Here is a 19563-nt window from a genome sequence, read left to right as displayed (position 1 = left end):
CTTTCCAAACCGCGACAAACGCCAGTCTCCCTTCTCTGCAGAATGTGATACATCCGCTCAACCAATCACAGCGCACCATTCCACGCATTGTTAACAGTAATGACAGCACTTGTTTTCCTTATCTACTTTGTAGATGAATGCAAAAATGAATAATTTTGACGACATTGATGAACATGTGGTGGTTTCTGCGGTGGGTAAGCCATCGAAATCTAATCATTTATGTGAGGAGATTAAGAAGATGAGACACTCGGGAGGAGAAAAAATGCCAGCTGTTGCTTGTTCCACGACAGTAACTTCTGTCATGGTCGGTCCCCAAAACTGAATCATGAACAGTTTTTAAAAGCCCTTTGACCAAGAATGATTAATTCTCGAATCTGGCATTGCTAGTTTTGATTCTAAACATCTGATAGAAAAAAAAAAAAAATTGCAGTTGCAGTTGCAGTTGCAGTCAATTCCAATGTACTCAGCAAATGTGTTGTTTTTATTTTAACTGCACGGTGGTGCCAGATACTCTTTAATCGGTAATGACAAACGGAGACATAATTAATTTATAGCATTAACAAGATGACCCATTGAATTCATTTTGGGAGCGATGACTGATTCATTTTGGGAGCGAAGACTTTTAGTCCAGTGCCTGTATATAAGATTAGTATTGACCAAGTTCAGAGGCTGTTATATATGTGCAACAACTTACTTTGTTGTGTATTTTCAACAGTTTCAATATGAAAAATAACTTTTATATTGATTCAATGGATTAATTGCATTTTGGAGAAAAAAAAAAAAATGTGTCATGGATTTATTGCATTTTTTAGGAAAAATAATCAGTTTTTATAATAAATCTTTTAAAATCCAAATCTGGATTTGAATTTTTAATGTTATTATAACCTAAAGATGCTATGTGAAAGTTTGAAACAGAAAATAGTGGTTTTCATCTTGCCACTTTCTTGGTAAAGAAAACATTTTTACTCAAATGAATCAAAATGGATTTATAGCATTTTGGAACCAAACTCTTCATATATTTACTACTATTATACTATGTAAATATTGATTTACATTAGTTGGAAAGTCTATTTGCCATTACATTGGATGATAACATGTTTTAAATCTCCAATAAGCTTTGTCCATTTTAACCGGCCTGCACTCAATTTGCCCAGGTTCGAGTGACACAATGGACATATTCAGTATGCTAAGTATAACAGGCTTGTAGGTAAAAATCACATTTTATACTAAAATAATTTTTTTACTTTATTCAACTACTTTATTTTCTTTATTAGACTATATGCAATTACAAACATTAAATGCTTTTTACTGGATTCAGTGCATCTTGAACTTGTATCAGGATGCTCTTATCCAGTATGTGTCTACTCTGCGCTGTTCGACTCGGATTTATGCATTTCTATGTCAACCCCTTTAAGTTACTTAAGTGGCCTTTAATTTCATTACATTTTCTCCAGGTACAGTTTTTTTTTTTTTTTTTTTTTTTTTTTTAAATATACTTCTAGGATTTGAAGTACAATGCACATTCAATAAAATTAAGCACTCTTCTTTTTCACTAGGGTAGCAACATGTTAAACAAATAGTCTGTAAACACCTTTTATTAATATGCTTGAAAGAATCTAAAGAGAATTTTATCCCTACCAGCTGCTCAGGAGGCAGAGAGAGGAGCCTACCCATCCATTAGCAATGCTTCCAATGTGCAGGAAAGAGCCCATCCTGCAGAGAGGGACGACCAAAAGTCTGCTGTCATCCCTCGACCCGGCCAGCATCAGGCTGCCCCAACAATGGACGACGAGGAAGAGGCCAACAGCTATGACTCAGATGAAGCAAGTAAGCAGCTTTTCACTCACTTCTTGTTCTTCCTTGTCTCTGTCTGGGGAAAAAAAAAAAAAAAAAATATGATAAATCAAATCATTGTGAGACTGTTGCTGTCCATTTTCTCATTGTTCATGGAAAGAAGAGGCCTTTGTGGGATCTTGTTATAGGAAGATAACTACAATAATCTGTATATGGGTTCACCTTTAGGATTTATTATATCCTCAAATTAATCACTAAGGGTGTGTAGCACCAAAAATAATGCGTCAATCTGTGTCTAACTTTTATTTTAAGTTGTGTTGTTGGCATAAAATTCAGTGAAAGTCACTTGAGAAACTGTCACAGCACTTGTTTTTTTTTTTTTTTTTTACATTTCTGTGCTTGAATAGATTTTTACCAAGACTTAACTGTTGGATTTGCCAAAACAGCTTGTCTTAACACCATTAGATGTCACTGTCGCATTAAACATTAAATACCTAATTGTGTGCGTGTGTGTGTGTGTGCGTATGTGTGTGTATGTGCATTTTAATCAAATGAAATGCAACAGAAAAAAAGGCAACACAATTTTTTACAGCAAACACTGGAATGTAGATCTATGATATTTTCCTACTCATGCATTCAAACTTAATGAAATGCTTGTGTTTAATGCAATATATTTTGTTTGTTTCAGCAACTCTTGGAGCACTGGAGTTCACTTTACTCTATGACCAAGGGAACAGCAGCCTCCATTGCAACATTGTTAGAGGAAAGGTATCTTCAGTATTTTCACATATTAATATTAAAAAGTCAAAGTCTTGCACACAAACCAAAATAACTATAAAATTCATGTCTATTGTTTTTGTGAGCTAATTATGTTGTGATATCACTGTGATTATGTAGTTATCATCATGCAACAGTAATTCCAGACATTGAATCTGATTGCCTGAGCAGTATTGTGCTGATGTTTAGTCTTATACTGTGGCTTTTGACTGTATGCAGAATGTCAATCATGGGTCAGAAATTTAAAATGTTCTATCAGTAACATTGCACTGTGCTTGATTTTTGTGTTGTGACAGATTTGTTTTTAAATTACTTTAATATTTTCTTCTAGGGTTTAAAGCCAATGGATTCGAATGGACTGGCAGATCCATATGTTAAGCTTCATCTGCTACCAGGTGCAAGTAAGGTGAGATTAAACAGAGTGGGCTGTTTAATGTGCTGCTTATAGCAATTTACCTATGGCATTCTCAAATATTAATAATTTTGAATAATGTATGTACTGTTTATTAAAGTAATAGTTTAGTACTTTTGTAATATAGATTTTGGTAGAAGTGAATATATTACTAAAGTTACAGAATTTGTCTGGTATTCATTATTAAAATTATATTGAAAACATTCTAATACTATAGAGGCCAGTCTCACGAAGCAGGTTTAACTGGCTACCTGGTTAAGTTTGATTGTAGTTTGAACAGTTACAATAATTTTATTATTGTGTTCATTTTCAAGTTACATGTTGAGAACAACATTTTAGTCTACAAACCTGTAATGCATTAACCATGATCAATTAAATTTCGACAAATTATTAAACTTAATATTTAAATTAATATAAATATAAAGAATAATATACATAATGGTAACACTTTATTTTGATAGTCCACTTTCAACATTATATTAACTATAAGTAACTTTGCAACTATATGTCAATTACGTCATTAGAGTATTAATAGACTAGTCTTTATAATATCTGCTAAAACTTTATTTTAATGTTCCCCCAACAGACATTCTACTGACTATAAGTACATTTAAATGTACTGTACATGTTAACTTCTACTAACCCTAACCCTAATCTAACAGTCTACTAATACTCTAATGAGAGTTATTTGTGGACCAAAGTGCACCATTGAAATAAAGTGTAACCTAAATAATCTTTATAGCCATGGCCAGAAGTATTGGCAGTGACACATTTTGTGTTTTGGAAAGTTTGCTGCTTCAGTTGTTGTGGTGTTGATTCACATTGTGTCTAGATTATTGTGCAGAGTGATCAGATGCATTTTAAATAATTGCAGAAATAATTAATTGGCCAAAAAATTTAACATTATCACAAAAACCCAAATTTCACTGTTTTTGGGCCCTGGCACAAAATGACCGCTAACATAATTTCATTAATCACATCATCAGCACATGGGAAAGTTTGAATGAGTACTAGTCAGGTTAAATAACGCTATCATTCTGTTTGGATTGTAAGAGCAGACTGATTGCTGTAAAAGGAGGGATGAAGTGCTTCCAATCATTTTGTTCTAGTGTTAGCAATGGCTACCTCCAAAGAAATATGTGCAGCCATCATTGCTTTGCATCAAAATGGCCTCTGATGCAAGGAAATTGCTGCAAAAAATACTGCACCTGAAATAACCAGACCATTAAGAACTGCCGTGAAGAAGGCTTCAGGACATCCCAGAGTGTCCAGCAAGCACCAGGACTGTCTCCTCCTGAGTATTTAACTACGGAATCGGAATCACCACCAGTGCAAAGCTTGCTTAGTATTGGCAGCAGGTGGGTGTAAGTGCATCTGCACGCACAGTGAGGCCAAGACTTTTGGACAACGGCCTGGTTTCAAGATGGGCAGCAAAGAAGACACATCTCTCCAAGAAAAACATCAAGGACAGACTGAAATTCTAAGGGAAGTACAAGGATTGGACAACAGAAGACTGGTGCAAAGTTATTTTCTCTGAAGAAGCTCCCTTCCGACTGTTTGGTACATCTGGAAAATCGATTGTCCGGAGAAAAAAAGGTGAACGCTACCATGAGTCCTGTGTCATGCCAACAGTGAAGCATCCTTCATGTGTGGGGTTGCTTTTCATCCAAGGGAGTGGGCTTTCTCACAATTATGCCCAAAAACACTGACATGAATAAAGAATGGTATCAAAATGTCCTACAAGAGCAACTTCTCCCACTGATCCAGGAGCAATTTAGTGATGATCTGTTCTTTGTCCAGCATGATGAAGCACTGTGTCACAAGGCAAGAGTGATGATGAAGTGGCTCAGAGATTATTACATTGAAATTTTGGATCTGTGACCAGGCAACCCCCTGGATCTTTATCTCATAGAGAACTTGTGGTCAATGCTCAAAAGACGAGTGGACAAACAGAAGTCCACTAATTGTGATCAACTCCGAGCACTAATAAGGGAATAATGGAACGGCATCAGTCAGGATTTGGCCCAGATGCTGACATCCAGCATGCCAATGCGAATTGCAGAGGTTATGAAGAAGAAGGGCCAACACCGAAAGTAATGACTCTTTGCATACTGTATATTGAATGTTTTTGCCAATAAAAGCCATTAAAAGTTATGAAATGCTTATTTTTTTTCCAGTTTCAAAAATAATCTACAAATTCTGAAGCAGCAAACTTTGCATTTTTGTCACTGCCAATACTTTTGGATTTAATCTACAAAGGGTTTTCTAAGCGTTTAAATTGACTGAGCTTATATGTTTTCTCTTAAGCTCGTTGTGGATGTACTGTATACTAATTCTAAACTAAATAAATTCACTTCACATGATTGGCTGTTCATTGTAAATGTCACATTCTTGTGCACATGCTACAGAGTAACTTTACTACATGTACAGTGACGTTTTGAGATCACTGATCCTGTTTAGGTTTGTCAACTCAAAACCAATTAGCTTCGTGAGACAGGCCCCAATTATGCAAAAGTTATACTTGTTCTGGTCAAGCAATTAAGGTTAAACAGAACATCTTTTTTGTCAATGCAGTCAAATAAATTACGTACCAAGACCCTACGCAATACTCGCAACCCAAACTGGAATGAGACGCTGGTGTACCATGGCCTGACAGATGAGGATATGCAGCGCAAGACCCTCAGGTTTAAGTCTACTTTAGTACATTCACAAACAGTGCTCTAGTACAGTTGCCATAGTTGTTTCCTTTGTTAGTCACACTCAAATTGACATTTTCTAATTGTGTGGAAGATGTGGAAAAATGTAGCTCAAATAGCACGGCATTAGCAACACCAAAGTCATGGGTTTGATTTCCAGGGAAAGCAAGAACTGATGTGTAACCTAAATGCAATGTACATCTCTTGGTCATATAGTAAATTAAGTTGATAATATAACATTTTGACTCTGATAACATCAATTTGTTTAAAGCATTACTAAATATGTTTACTAGATATTAATATTTTACATTCGCTTTATTTATTTTTGATTAAAATTTTAGTCATTTTATTTTGATAAAATGTAGCAATCTAGCTTCAATTTTTATTTCAGTTTTAGTAATTTTAGTACTTCAACTTAACTGCACAGCAACATTTCAATTTTTTTATAGTTTTTTACATTTTAGTTTTTCATCTAATATTTATATTTTATTGTATTTAAACTTTATTTCAATTGCTGAAAACAATTTTTAATAGTTTTAGTTAACAATAACAATACTTGCCAGTTAATTAGCTAATCATGGACTAAATAAAGTACCCGTTCTTGTTTTGAAAGTGATATATTTTATGTATTGGACATTCAGTAATCTTGGATACACATTTAACTGTTTAAGGGATTTTACTTATGTCTGTGCAGAATATCTGTCTGTGATGAAGACAAGTTTGGCCACAATGAGTTTATTGGAGAAACCAGAGTTGCACTGAAAAAACTCAAGGTCAATCAGAAGAAAAACTTTAATGTGTGTTTAGAAAGGGTTGTCCAAGTGAGTGCTTCATGCTTCATACTCATATACCCCACACAGATATGGTTATTATTAACAACCATCAATGAATTATCTGATAATATATTCCTGTTACGTACGTAATGAATTTTTTTTGCCTCTCTTTGAATAGACAAAAAGAACATCAACTGCAGGTGGTGCACGAGGAATCACCCTCTATGAGGATGAGGTAAATATTTATACTCATATTTATAGAGGTATTCTAAATGATCGAAAACACCTAACAATGTATTTACATTAAGATTAAGGCACATTCGGCTTACAGAATGACATGTGTCTGCAATATATATGCAGTATAATTTGCGTTATTCAGTTATATGTAGGCTAATTATATAAAGAAGTGCACAAAGAGAAACTTCTTATACAAATAATATTCTTTAAAACAATGTACTTAAGTGCAAACTGAATGTAATGTTTTTTTCACACTTAATTGCACGTTAGTTGCAATTAAATGAAAATATATTATTGATTAAAATTGTGTTCAATGCAATTTGCTGAAATTTAGAGTGCTTTTTGACCCACTTAAGTACATCTTTATATGTAATTTCATAATTAGTAGTATTATCTTTGAAATATGGTTAAAGTTTATGCTGAATGTACTGACAAGCATGGTAAACGAAAATATACTTGTCATTTCTATAATATATATATATTTATACACAAAGTTCTGTCATGAAATTCTATATGGTGCAGGCTAATAGGTCCTTTATAGGGCACAGCTGATTGGTTCCTGCTGTATCAGTAGCCAATGAGTTTGCTTGCTCAACCTTTAAATACATTGGTAGGATTTGCCTTAGCAGTGCCGCGCACTTTCAGAAACCCTCCACCTTCCCCAGCTCCACCTGTATAGATCTGCTATGGGTAATTTATGCACGCCAGTGGTTCCCCTGGGGGTGTGTGAGGTGACAGAGAGGGTACGTGAACAAAATGCTGAGTTTTGCCATTTCATATCATTCTACACTTCCTTAAAATAACATTAAAACCGAGCATGTATTTCTAGCAGCCAAAATGCTGTAAATACATAACATCCAATCAAACCTACCTCATCTTTTGTGATCAAAACTGACTGCATCCGCACAAGCAGCATGCATATGATAGGTTAGCCTTAGCAGATCGCGCTAAATTACTGCTGTTTTCGACAATGTAAAAGTGGGGATGTAGCACTTATTAGCATGAAGAACAAACAACCTATAGAGAGATTGTGCACTGAGATCGATTTAAAACTCAAACTCTCTTTGATATAAAAACATACCCTGTGTGAGTTCTTGTTTTTAATGTTGATAATATACAAGCAATAATGCATTTTTTCCCAAATATCCACATGATCTCAAATGTGACATTGATTTTATACAATAGTTCAACAAACAGAAGGGTAATATTAAGTGATGTACATTTTAAACAGTCTTGTCAGTATTGTTTGCTCTATTTTGCAACGAAATAGTAGTTCCAAAGAATGCCACAGAAGAACTGTTGTTTATTTCCAACAAAGTCCCTTTAAGACTGTATATAAAGTCTTTGGTCTCCAAGCAACACACAGTGGTGTTTCGTGAACAAATCTGCAGACTGAATCGTGAGAGTCAATGATTCAATGACCCATTCCTAAATACAGCCACTTGCTTGTTACTGAATGAATGAATGACTCGATGACTCACTCATAAGACAGTGCCTTACCGCCACCTACTGGCGGTTTTCGTTTAATAAGTATGACTTCATTTTTACCATTTCTATATTTAACTTTTTTTTTATTTAAAACATAGTTTTTTTTTCATATACAGTGGTAAGAAAAAGTATGTGAACCACTTACAGAATCTGTGAAAATGTGAATAATTCTAATGAAATAAGAGGGATCATACAAAATGCATGTTATTTTTTATTTAGTACTGTCCTGAGTAAGATATTTTACATAAAAGATGTTTGCATTTAGTTCACAAGACAAAACAATAGCTGGATTTATTAAAATAACCCCATTCATAAGTATGTGAACCATTGATTCTTAATACTGTGTGTGGTTACCTGGATGATCCACGACTGTTTTTTTGTTTTGTGATGGTTGTTCATGGGCCATTTTAACAAATTCAGCTATTGTTTTGTTTTGTGAACTAAATGCAAACATCTTTTATGTAAAATATCTTACTCAGGACAGTACTAAATAAAAAATAACATGTATGATCTCTCTTATTTTATTAAAATTATTCACATTTTCACAGATTCTGCAAGTGGTTCACACACTTTTTCTTGCCACTGTAGGTATTTATAAAGGTAAAAATGCACTAGGAAATCAATCAAGTGGCAAATAATGTACCTTATGGAAAAGGTGTGACTGCAGCCTAAGTGGAAGAGAGGGGGTACGCAGAAGGATGTTAAATGCCTTAGGGGTACTCAACTCTAAACATTTTGAGAACCACTGATGTACGCTATATTGTACAGCAGCAGCATGTCTTACTTGCTCACAACAGTGTGTCGTGTACGTACTGGCAGTGGCAAGTCCCATACTTGCTCCACAGCAGCAGCAGTAAAAACAGCAGTGTAGCAGATCTATTCCGCCAAGACAAAATATATCAACATTGTCATACCTATTACCATGCCAAACAATCCAAGAGTTGTAATAAAAGCATTGTTATTATGAATTTGCAATTTAGTGCATTTAAAATATATTAACTTTAAATTAGATTTCATGAGTTCACATTTACATAGAATTAAATAGAGTGAAAGTTATGCGTATTTGGCGTGCTGTCCGGGGGAAGGGCTCCGAGCTTGGAATTTTGGCCCGAACCCAGATTACACCCACAAAGAGCATGACAAAAGATTATTAAAAAAAATATTTAAAATATACTTTACAGTAAAACCTTTAATTTGACATTTGTAAAGTGCACTTAAGTTTAGAAAACATTGTCATGAAAGTGCACTCTCTTTAAGTGGCCTTTTAATTAATTTATATTATATTATCTGCAAGTATAGCTTTTTAAAAACATGCTTTTGAAATTTAAAGTACACTACAAGTACGCATTCAATACAATTAAATGCTTTTTCTCAAGGGTATCATTAACAAAGGTTTGCGGATTAGGCCAGGTGACACATAAACCCAACCCCATGCTTTTTATATTAGAGCCTTTTCATGTACTGATTCCATTATTTTGTGCATCCTGTGTATTTTGTTCGTCATTGTTATATTTAATCTGCAAATACCAGCAGTAGTAGAATGAAATAACATCCATGTGCTATTTATAGGATGAGGTGTTTCTACAATAAGTAAATTTGCAATAAACACTCCTGTGCTATCATTATCATCCACACTACTATTTTTGTACCTGTTTAGACTGGAAAAGAAGGCACTGAGCATGAAGAGAGAGGACGTATCCTGATATCCCTCATGTACAACAGCCAGCAGAGTCGTCTCATTGTAGGTGTTATACGCTGTGTTCACTTAGCAGCAATGGATGCAAATGGCTACTCTGATCCCTTTGTCAAAATGTGAGTCTCTCTCTATGTTTAGGAAACACTCATATAAGTTAAGGCATTCAAAAATATTAAAATATATAATTCCTAATGTACAGTATAATTAGTTACTGTACTGTAAAAGGACTCAGTACAGTAAGCATTTCTATGCTCATAGAATTAGATTTATGTTTTAAAATTTAAAACAAATTCTTGAAAATGTGCATATTTCTATGAATAGATGTCTGAAACCTGATATGGGGAAGAAAGCGAAGAACAAGACGCAGACCAAGAAGAAGACACTCAACCCAGAGTTTAATGAGGTACTTTGTCAACTTGTAATGCAGACACATAATTAAACAAATAGTTGTTTATTTCTTGGTGTGTACACTCTACATCAGAGTACTGTGATCCAGAGAAATGCAAACACAAATACAAAAGTTTGGCCGGGTTATTCTATTCATTTCTTTTTTCTGCTGTACACAAAGGAAGATATTTGGAAGAATGTTTGTAACAAAACAGATCTCGCCCCCCATTATTACTATGGTAGTCAATGGGGGGCAAGATCTGCTTGGTTACAAACATTCTTTCAAATATCTTACTTTGTGTACAGCAGAAAAAAAAAAAAACAGTTACAGGTTTGGAACAACTTGAGGGTGAGTAAATGACAGATTTTTAATTTTTGGGTGAACTACCCTTTAAAGTTCAGGAGCAGGAGTGTGTTCACTGTACCTCGCTTAATCCATCTGGTTATGACATAGGCTTATACCAAGATCTTCCAATTTTGATAATTCATCTCTGGCTAATTTGGGTCTTTAAAAACATTTGCGGATTTGATTAAATCTCTGGATTGTGTTGTCTGAGATACTGTGTGTTCTTGTGTTAACATTCAATATGTTCAATAAATTCAATAATTTCAAAATAAAAACAATCAAAATAAAACACTAAGAAAATTGAAATATTTACTTTCATGTCATGTGACATTAACCAACATCAGAGAACTGTGAACATGGAAAATGTGCTAAATTATTGAAATATTAACTTAAAATATTTTCTTTAAGTATTCCTGATTTTATGCCAAAGACGTTCCGCTGAAAAAGAAAAAGAAAAAAAGTAGTTTGGGAATCCCTGACTTAGGAAAATGTTTGGGCTAATTTAATGCTTTTCTCTCTTTAGGTGGAAGGCTTTGATAATTACATATTGTTTTGTTTTCTTTTCTTCAGAATGAACTCAATAGATTTTGTCAGAAAAATAAGTATATTGATGAATTTCAGCACTTCATAGCAAAATCTGTGATTAATGTTAATATTAATAATATTAATATTAAAATAAAAAATATTATTATTATAACTAAGTAGTTATGTTTAAATAATCTGTGCTTGCTATTTTGATCTTTTTACCATGTTTCTAAGATTTCCCTTGCTTTGCCATGTGAACTTTTTTTGTTGCAGGAATTCAGCTATGAAATTAAGCATGCAGAGCTGGCCAAAAAGACTCTTGATATCTCAGTATGGGACTACGACATTGGCAAATCCAACGATTATATAGGTATTTACTTTTATTTTGTAACATATATCATTATATGTCATTGTATCCAGTTTTTCTGAATCCATGTTTACACCTGGTATTAACTTCTGTCTTGGCTGATCTGGTCAGGTGAGACAAACTGCTGTTTACACCTGGTATCAACATGTCTTCTGCATGCACAGTAGTGGCCAGGAGGAGATATTTGTCTTTAATGACCCTACAAGTTCGAAATATGAGAAAAATATTTAATATTTTTTAAAATCCCCCTGTAGTCAATAATTTTATCCCTTAAAACTCATCTTTGATCACCAAAATTACATATTTAAATGTTTTTTCCTTGGGAAAAAAAATCTTCATGCATTAACAATGAATGTAACTCTACACCCTTGCCTCATATATTATACACGGTTCTATAAATGTGCAAGTTAGCCCTGCCTCCACTCGGAGATCCACTTGTTGACAATCACACGTTGACGTGATTGGTTACTCGGAATGTCTTTGGTTCACTTCAGTTTTAAAGAGAAAATACTCAGCAATGGTGTTGACTTATGAATTTGCACATGGTTTGTCTTAAAGCATATTAAAAACACCACATAGACATATAAACAACATTAAAAGCTTGATTTTCACCACAGGGGGACTTTAAATATTTCAAAAATGAGGGAGAACAAAAAACTAAACCTGGTTGAGATATTTATCTGACAAAAGTATTTGGCAAAAAGACAGATACAGGTTTTATTTTACTATGCAAAAAAAAAAAAAAAAAAAAAAAATGCATAGAAAAACAAAAAACTAACAGGAAAAAGCATACATTGAATACAACATATTAATTTATTAATATTTTGCTGGTTCTGTCCTGTTTTTGCATATGTTCATAACATCTTTGTATGACAGCCTGGCCAAAAACTATTTCCACACAATTTGGCATGTTTCATTACGTTATCACAAATATAGTCTTGCGTAGCCAGACCTTCAGAAGAAGAATACGTTTTATTTATATAGTGCCTTTCCATAGCTCAAGGTCGCTTTACATAGTGATATACAATACTGACTGATGGCAGAAGGTCTGGAATCTATCGCAGCTTTCATTGGCCAAGCACCGCCCAAGAGGACATTTGACTGACATGTAATGCAACCTATCACAGTTCATGTTTTGGGGCGTGAAAATATAAAGTCAATGTCCCTACAATAACAGACCAGTGTGTATCCAATAAATTATTCAAGAATGTTATGCAAGTTTAAAGACTAATTGAACAAACACAGCTGGTAATGAATGAACCATAATTAAGGTGACCATTACAACTAAGGAGTGGCGGGAAACTGAACAAAGGAACAAGGGAACCAATGAAAATCAAACAGAGTCCAAAACAAACAGACATGTAACATTACCTCCCCCTCCCAGAAGGCGCGTCCTCGTGCCAAATAAAGTCAATAGGTGTGGGAGGGAGGGTGCCCTGAAGGCTGGCTTGGAGTGTCTTCGACAGAACAGGAAGCCTCCAGGGCGGAACCAGTGGTACCAGGAACCAGGGAGGAGCAGGCAGTTCAGGAAGCCAGGAAGGCACAGATGGCCCAGTGATCCATGGAGGTTCAGGGGGCACTGGAGACTCCGAGGGCACTGGAGACTTAGGGGACTACTGAGGTACAGGGGGTGCTGGAGCCTCCGAGGCCACTGAAGACTCAGAGGTCCACAGTGAAGAAGGTAGTTCAAGATGCCATGGTGGTGTGGCCTCCGTGGGCATTGGCTAGGCGTTTGTAGGCCTGGAGAAGTTCTGGAGTGGACTCTGAAGAACTTTCTGGAGCAGACTCTGGAGAACATACTGGAATGGACTTTGTAACATGCTCAAGGGCTGAAGCCATTAACAAACTCTGGTCAGGGGCTGGAGCCTGCACTGGACTGTGGTCAGGGGCTGGAGTCTGTGCTGGAGCGGACTCAGGGGCTGGAGCCATATCTGGGCTCCAAGACATACCCTCATACTCCACCAATACACCTAGGGGCACATGCGCGGCTGCCATGACGGGACGAGACTCTGGAATGGCGGTCATGACGGAACAAGGCTCTGGAATGGTGGCCATGTTGGGACAAAAAACTAACAGGAAAAAGCATACATTGAATACAACATATTCATTTATTAATATTTTGCTGGTTCTGTCCTGTTTTTGCATATGTTCATAACATCTTTGTATGACAGCCTGGCCAAAAATTATTTCCACACAATTTGGCATGTTTCATTACATTATCACAAATATAGTCTTGCGTAGCCAGACGTTCAGAAGAAGAAGAATAAGTTTTATTTATATAGTGCCTTTCCATAGCTCAAGGTCGCTTTACATAGTGGTATACAATACTGACTGATGGCAGAAGGTCTGGAACCTATCGCAGCTTTCATTGGCCAAGCACCGCCCAAGAGGACATTTGACTGACATGTAATGCAACCTATCACAGTTCATGTTTTGGGGTGTGAAAATATAAAGTCAGTGTCCCTACAATAACATACCAGTGTGTATCCAATAAATTATTCAAGAATGTCTCGTCTGCCATGACGGGATGAGACTCTGGAATGGCGGTCATGATGGAACAAGGCTCTGGAATGGTGGCCATGTTGGGACGAGACTCTGGAATGGTGATGTCCATGACAGGAAGAGACTTTGGAAGGGCTGCGGCCATCTTGGAACGAGACTCTGGAAGGGTGGCGGCCATTTTGGGATGAGACTCTGGAAGGGTGGCCTGCAGGCTAGCGTGCGATGCGGCCTGCGTTTTCACTGGGCTGAGGACTGGGATGGTCTTAGAAGCCATAGACGGAGGAAGGGAGGCAGACTTCAGTGCTGTTAGAAACCCAGTTTTGGAAACGGGGAAACACAGGAGGTCAGGAATGGATGGATCCCTTGGAGCGGTATGTGGAGGGCACCGGCGTGGGGTGAGCTTACAAGGCCAAGTGTGTCTCAGAGGGGGCTGGATGAGGAAGACACTCCTTTTCTTTAACTTCTTCTACTTCAAAATTTGAACCGTTTAAATAGAGATTTATCGACTAAAGAGAAATAACAAGCTGGCTCGCTATAACGAATTAACGTATCCCCATCCAGTCCCATCCCAAAACACTGCGGGAGGTGTCAGGCCAGCTCACCTGATGGGAAAGCTTGAGAAAATCCTCTGCATACCTCTCCAAAGGCCAACCATTTTGCCGCAGGCTCCAAAGACGGTCCTCAGCCAAGATCATAGTTTTTAGCTCTGATCTTCTGGAGAGAGTCCAAAACAAAGAGACATGTAACGATTACTGATGTATTTTATGTCATAAAATAAAATGTGACATAATATTTCAAGCATTTAACCAAAAACCCATTCAAAGAACCTATTGACTTAAGGGCGATGGAACCCTTGGAAAATGGAAAATTTTGGTTTATGTATATTTAGCAATGTCTACTTGTGATCGGATCAACCAGAAAAGATGTTGATACTAGGTGTAAACGGTTGTCATTAAATTGACTTCAAATTGACCATTCATCACTGACTTTCATCTCATTCCCCTATTGAAATTAAATATTGTATTGGTAATAAGCTGTTTTAATACCACTAATATTTTATGATCAGGAGGCTGCCAGCTGGGAATCACTGCCAAAGGTGAGCGTTTGAAGCACTGGTACGAATGCCTAAAGAACAAAGACAAGAAGATTGAGCGTTGGCATACTCTTTTCAATGAGAATCACATCTCCAGTGATTAGGCTCTTTAAGCTTTGTGCATGCCTTTCACTTACGTTGTACTTGGCCCATTTGCCAACCCCATTCCCCTCCACTAACTGCATATCTTGGGCTATACCGATCTTGTTCTTGTCCGGCTGACACATGATATGCTTTCAAAGAACATAATGTGATGTCTGGAGCTCTTCTGTTCACTGTGACCTACATACAAACGACTATCGGTTAGCATTGAAAAGTAAAAGAACTGCACAGTTATGTCATGTCATGTTCTCTTATCTGGCCAAAGTAGCATTGTGTTTTTTTTAAGTTATAGTTTAAGAACAACTGTAAAAACTCCAAATATTTACCTTGTTGTGGGAATGCGTTAATATCATGTCTCTTAGCAACCTTTTATTAAAAAGCATAATGAAAGTCTTTCTCCTTAAAAACAAAAAAAAGAGGCAGATACAGAATATATAAGCCCTATTTTAACCAGTTTTACCCAGTCTTAGAATGTTTACATGTCATATAGAATGTCAGGTAAAATCCTTCAACATCAAATTTACATAATTATTTCAAACAAATAGGCAAACAACATGTAGGGATGTTTACACAGCACAGATAAGACTGAATCCAAAGAATGTTTAAACCATTATGAATCGTTTTATGTGATCTGTTTGGCAAGGATACATTTAGACATAGTTAGGTTAGGTAGTCTTCTAATGAAAACAATTTTGTAACACATTGCTTGGAATGTCTGGTTTATAACAACACTTCTATGTAAGCACACTATTCCACAAAACCCCTTCAATCATGCATCTTATTTGTGGTTTGTAATGCGCTAAAAATACAAATGCCTTGCGTGAAGACAACAGCTTCCATGGACAAATTAAATTACTTCATAAAAGAACAGACTAAAAGAGTCTAATGGCTGTGAAGCAAGCCAAGATTACTTTAATTAGTCACCTGCAGCCTGTTTGTCTTGTGACTGCAGTCCAATCACAGGATTGCATCAGGAAAGCACATTTACAATGGAATGACCTCAGCATTTCCATTCTTTGCTGTTATTATAACCAGCTCTTATGCATGAGAGTGTCTGTGATCATAGTGAATTCAATTTATTTTCTTTGTATAATTTACTCCCCTAGATGAGATTACAGTTTACCAACAAACGTTTGGCAGCGACACTTCTGGGATCTTCTGGAACCCAGAAACAGAGCTGTTGCGCTGATTTTACATTTTGAACCATAATTGTGGTGACAATACATTTGGTATTATACCTTTGGTCCTATAACACCAAATGATCATCATTGATATAACAGGACCTGGTCTCGGCACCACTGCGGTATTGGCTATTTATGAAAATATATGAGAATGAAATCTTTTCAAAGATGAAAAAATATGAAAATGTTGTTGTTGATTTTGAATGCTCTAACTTAGCATTCATATAAGTAACTTTAAATTCAAAAACATTGTTTATTAAACCTAAACAATATAAAAAATTATTATTTATGTGATCAAATGTGTATTTAAATGAAAAAAGGGGTGGGCGATGTGATCAAAATCTTATATCATGATATGAGTAATTTTATTTCATGATAACGATATATATATATATATATATATATATATATATATATATATATATATATATATATATATATATATATATTTGATACCATTAAATTTTCATAATTGTTGTAATCAATTTCAATATCACAAAAAACTACTAGCCTATGTTTAAAAAAACAACAACAAAAAACAAGCATACTGAAGGCAAGTAAACAGCCAGTGATAAAATAAGAACAAAGAAACTAAATACAAGTAATAGGACAACAAACTACAATAGAACAAAGAAATAGACCTACCTGAAAAACTTCAAGCACTAAATAAGAAATACTAGCCTACATAAATTGTAAAAAAAACAAAAAAAAGTTTTTTCTGTTGTTTTTTTTTTAACATTAATGACAGATGACAGCAGGTTTATTAGGTGTGCTGTCACTTTAAAGGCCTTTGCACACTGAGTCCGAAATTCGCATGCGAAATTCGACCTCACGTTATGTCAATCACCTTTGCACACTGCCTCCGAAACTTTCGTCCGTCAAAAAAATATTCGGATCAGGTTCGATTTTCTGCGTTTTTCGCATCCGTGGCACGCATTTTGAGAGACGTTTTGACAATTCAGAGCCACCGTACGCGAACGCAAAAATCCCAAATGCCGTCTGACAATTTGATCCACGTTGCCTGCAGCACAAAACAGCAGCACTGAATGACAAACAACGTGCGGAATACAAAGACAGACTGTGCCAGAAGCAAAGCATCAAACTTAGCCACTGACATCCTGAAGTAAACTGAAACGCTCGGGATAATCACGCAGCTCCTTGATGAGGTGAAACTCTTTCTCTCTATGCAATCGCGAAATTGGATGGACCCATATTTCCTCTTTTTAAGGAGAGAGAGGACAACTAAATCGTGCTCACTGCTTGAAGACTTCATTTTGTAATGTTTTACGTTTTTTTTCGCAACGCATTCATTAATATGCATCGGACTCAGTGTGCAAGGTCTCTGTGCGTGACGAATTTTTAGGATTACGAATACGAAAAAACGCATGCGAAAATTTCGGACTCAGTGTGCAAAGGCCTTAAGACCGAATATACTGTTACACATGCGTTTTCTTTCTCAACTGTTTACATTCACTTAAGACATAAATGACTGTTTACGAGGATACTTGGAAAGACGGGCATTTTGAAACATAAATATGTGTATTTAACCATTGAAGCCCAATTAGGCAGCAAAAATAACTCGGTTCAGTACTCACACACTCTATGAGCAGCGCCTTCATGTGCGCGCGTCTCTGAGACAGCACTCAGAAACCCTCTCTCAGACAGTGTGCACATATAGCAAATTGAGTTGTCCTTCGCTGCTTATTGCGTTTCAACAGTTTAAAATAACTTGCTTAAAAATGCATGCAAATGATGATATTTCGTGACCGCGCAGCACAGCAACATCACATAACCGCGATATTGACAATAGTCCAAAATCTCTAACGGCTGACAAATTTCTACCGGTTAATCGTGTGAAATATAGCCCACCCCTAATGTCGACATACCGAACTTAAGCTCCATAAAGTTTTCTCAAATTTGCTAATGTGTATTTAAGCAATAAAGATGCGTTGAATATCTGCTTTTACTTTTATGTCATGCCTCAGGCTTTAGAATATCCTGTTACATAAATGAAATAATGAATAAAGTTAAAACTATTTTTTGTGGAGAGAATATAGGAAAGGGACTGGGACATGATTTGAGCCAGACTCAACCTGGGTCTCCTTGAGCACAGCAGCTGTTTATATTTGGGCCACACCACTTGTCTGTGCCACAGCTCCAACGATATAATGCCAAAACAGATAATTAGAACCGTAGCACTTCTCATGTCAATCGATAAAAAGCTGCTCATTTGAAGAACCCAGAAGTGCGGTTGCCTGTTGTTTGACATCACAGAAAATTTGAAAGGGTCGTGTCATGTGGAATCAAGTTTTCCTTGATATTTTGATAGGCTATATAAGAGGTCACTGTACTATAAAAAAACTCAAAGTTTCAGAACTCAAAACATCCTCCAAAAAGAGCATTTATTGTTACTTCTCAGCAAAAAAAAAAAAAAAAAAAAAATTACTTATTAAAGTATAAGAGTGGTCGTTTATATTGAAGTCTTAAAGGGTGAGCGTCCATAAAGTGGAGTGAATTGGTCATAGGGGTCAGAGACTGGTGGAAAATGCTCATGTATTAATACATTTAGACCAAGTATTATAAGTGAACTTCAAGGAATAGAATTAAAAAAAAAAATGCATGACATGACCAATACAATCTCATGGCAATTTGTAACTATTTTACATTTTGTCGAATTGTTCGCTCATTCGTTTTCATACAATCTCATTCATATGAGCACCTCATACAAATTCATATGAAATTTGCACCTTGTAAAACTGTCGTTTTTCTGTGAGATTGGGTTGAACATGACCTCTAACCTTTTGTAGTCTAGAATTAGATTTTCAAAATGAATGTGATCTTGCTGCATTTTTCATGAGACCTTATTCATATACAGAGCTATCTATGATTATCCCAATGACATTTTCAAAAAACAAACAAAATATAGCACACCATATTTGCCAGTTTAGTTTGTGAATGATTATTGGTATACAAATGTTCTTATTTCATTCATGATGCAATTGTATATATATATATATATATATATATCTATCTAGTGCATGTACTTGCACAACAGGGAAGTGTTTACTGTATGTCTGAACTTTGCATGTAAAGATTTTACTTGGAGTTCAAAACACAGAGGCCAATAAAGTCAGAATAAACTGTCAATGAATGAATAAATACAGAAAATTATTGGAATTTTGGTTAT

General features: G+C 35.8%; 1 protein-coding gene and 1 long non-coding RNA gene across 2 annotated transcripts in view; one reads left to right on the top strand and one right to left on the bottom strand.

Annotated features, from left to right (window-relative positions):
* The window catches only part of rph3ab (rabphilin 3A homolog (mouse), b), a 29219-nt gene extending 12325 nt beyond the window's left edge, over positions 1-16894 (top strand). Inside the window, exons 7-16 of the mRNA XM_048183242.1 lie at positions 1642-1827; positions 2483-2562; positions 2903-2977; positions 5558-5667; positions 6374-6500; positions 6631-6687; positions 9835-9989; positions 10195-10276; positions 11405-11501; positions 15067-16894. Of these exons, the coding sequence (XP_048039199.1) occupies positions 1642-1827; positions 2483-2562; positions 2903-2977; positions 5558-5667; positions 6374-6500; positions 6631-6687; positions 9835-9989; positions 10195-10276; positions 11405-11501; positions 15067-15197 (1100 nt within the window). The 3' untranslated portion in view covers positions 15198-16894. The remainder of the gene's footprint in view (positions 1-1641; positions 1828-2482; positions 2563-2902; positions 2978-5557; positions 5668-6373; positions 6501-6630; positions 6688-9834; positions 9990-10194; positions 10277-11404; positions 11502-15066) is intronic.
* Positions 11510-15362, bottom strand: LOC125264020. The gene is made up of 3 exons (XR_007183965.1): positions 15231-15362; positions 15047-15125; positions 11510-14714 (listed from the first exon to the last, which is right to left on the bottom strand). It is a non-coding gene; the product is annotated as an uncharacterized LOC125264020 (long non-coding RNA).
* Positions 16895-19563: the final 2669 nt, after the last annotated feature.

This window comes from Megalobrama amblycephala, linkage group LG3 (assembly GCF_018812025.1).
Source record: "Megalobrama amblycephala isolate DHTTF-2021 linkage group LG3, ASM1881202v1, whole genome shotgun sequence".
Classification (NCBI taxonomy): Eukaryota; Metazoa; Chordata; class Actinopteri; order Cypriniformes; family Xenocyprididae; genus Megalobrama; species Megalobrama amblycephala.
This window is presented reverse-complemented; position numbering and strand designations above follow the sequence as displayed.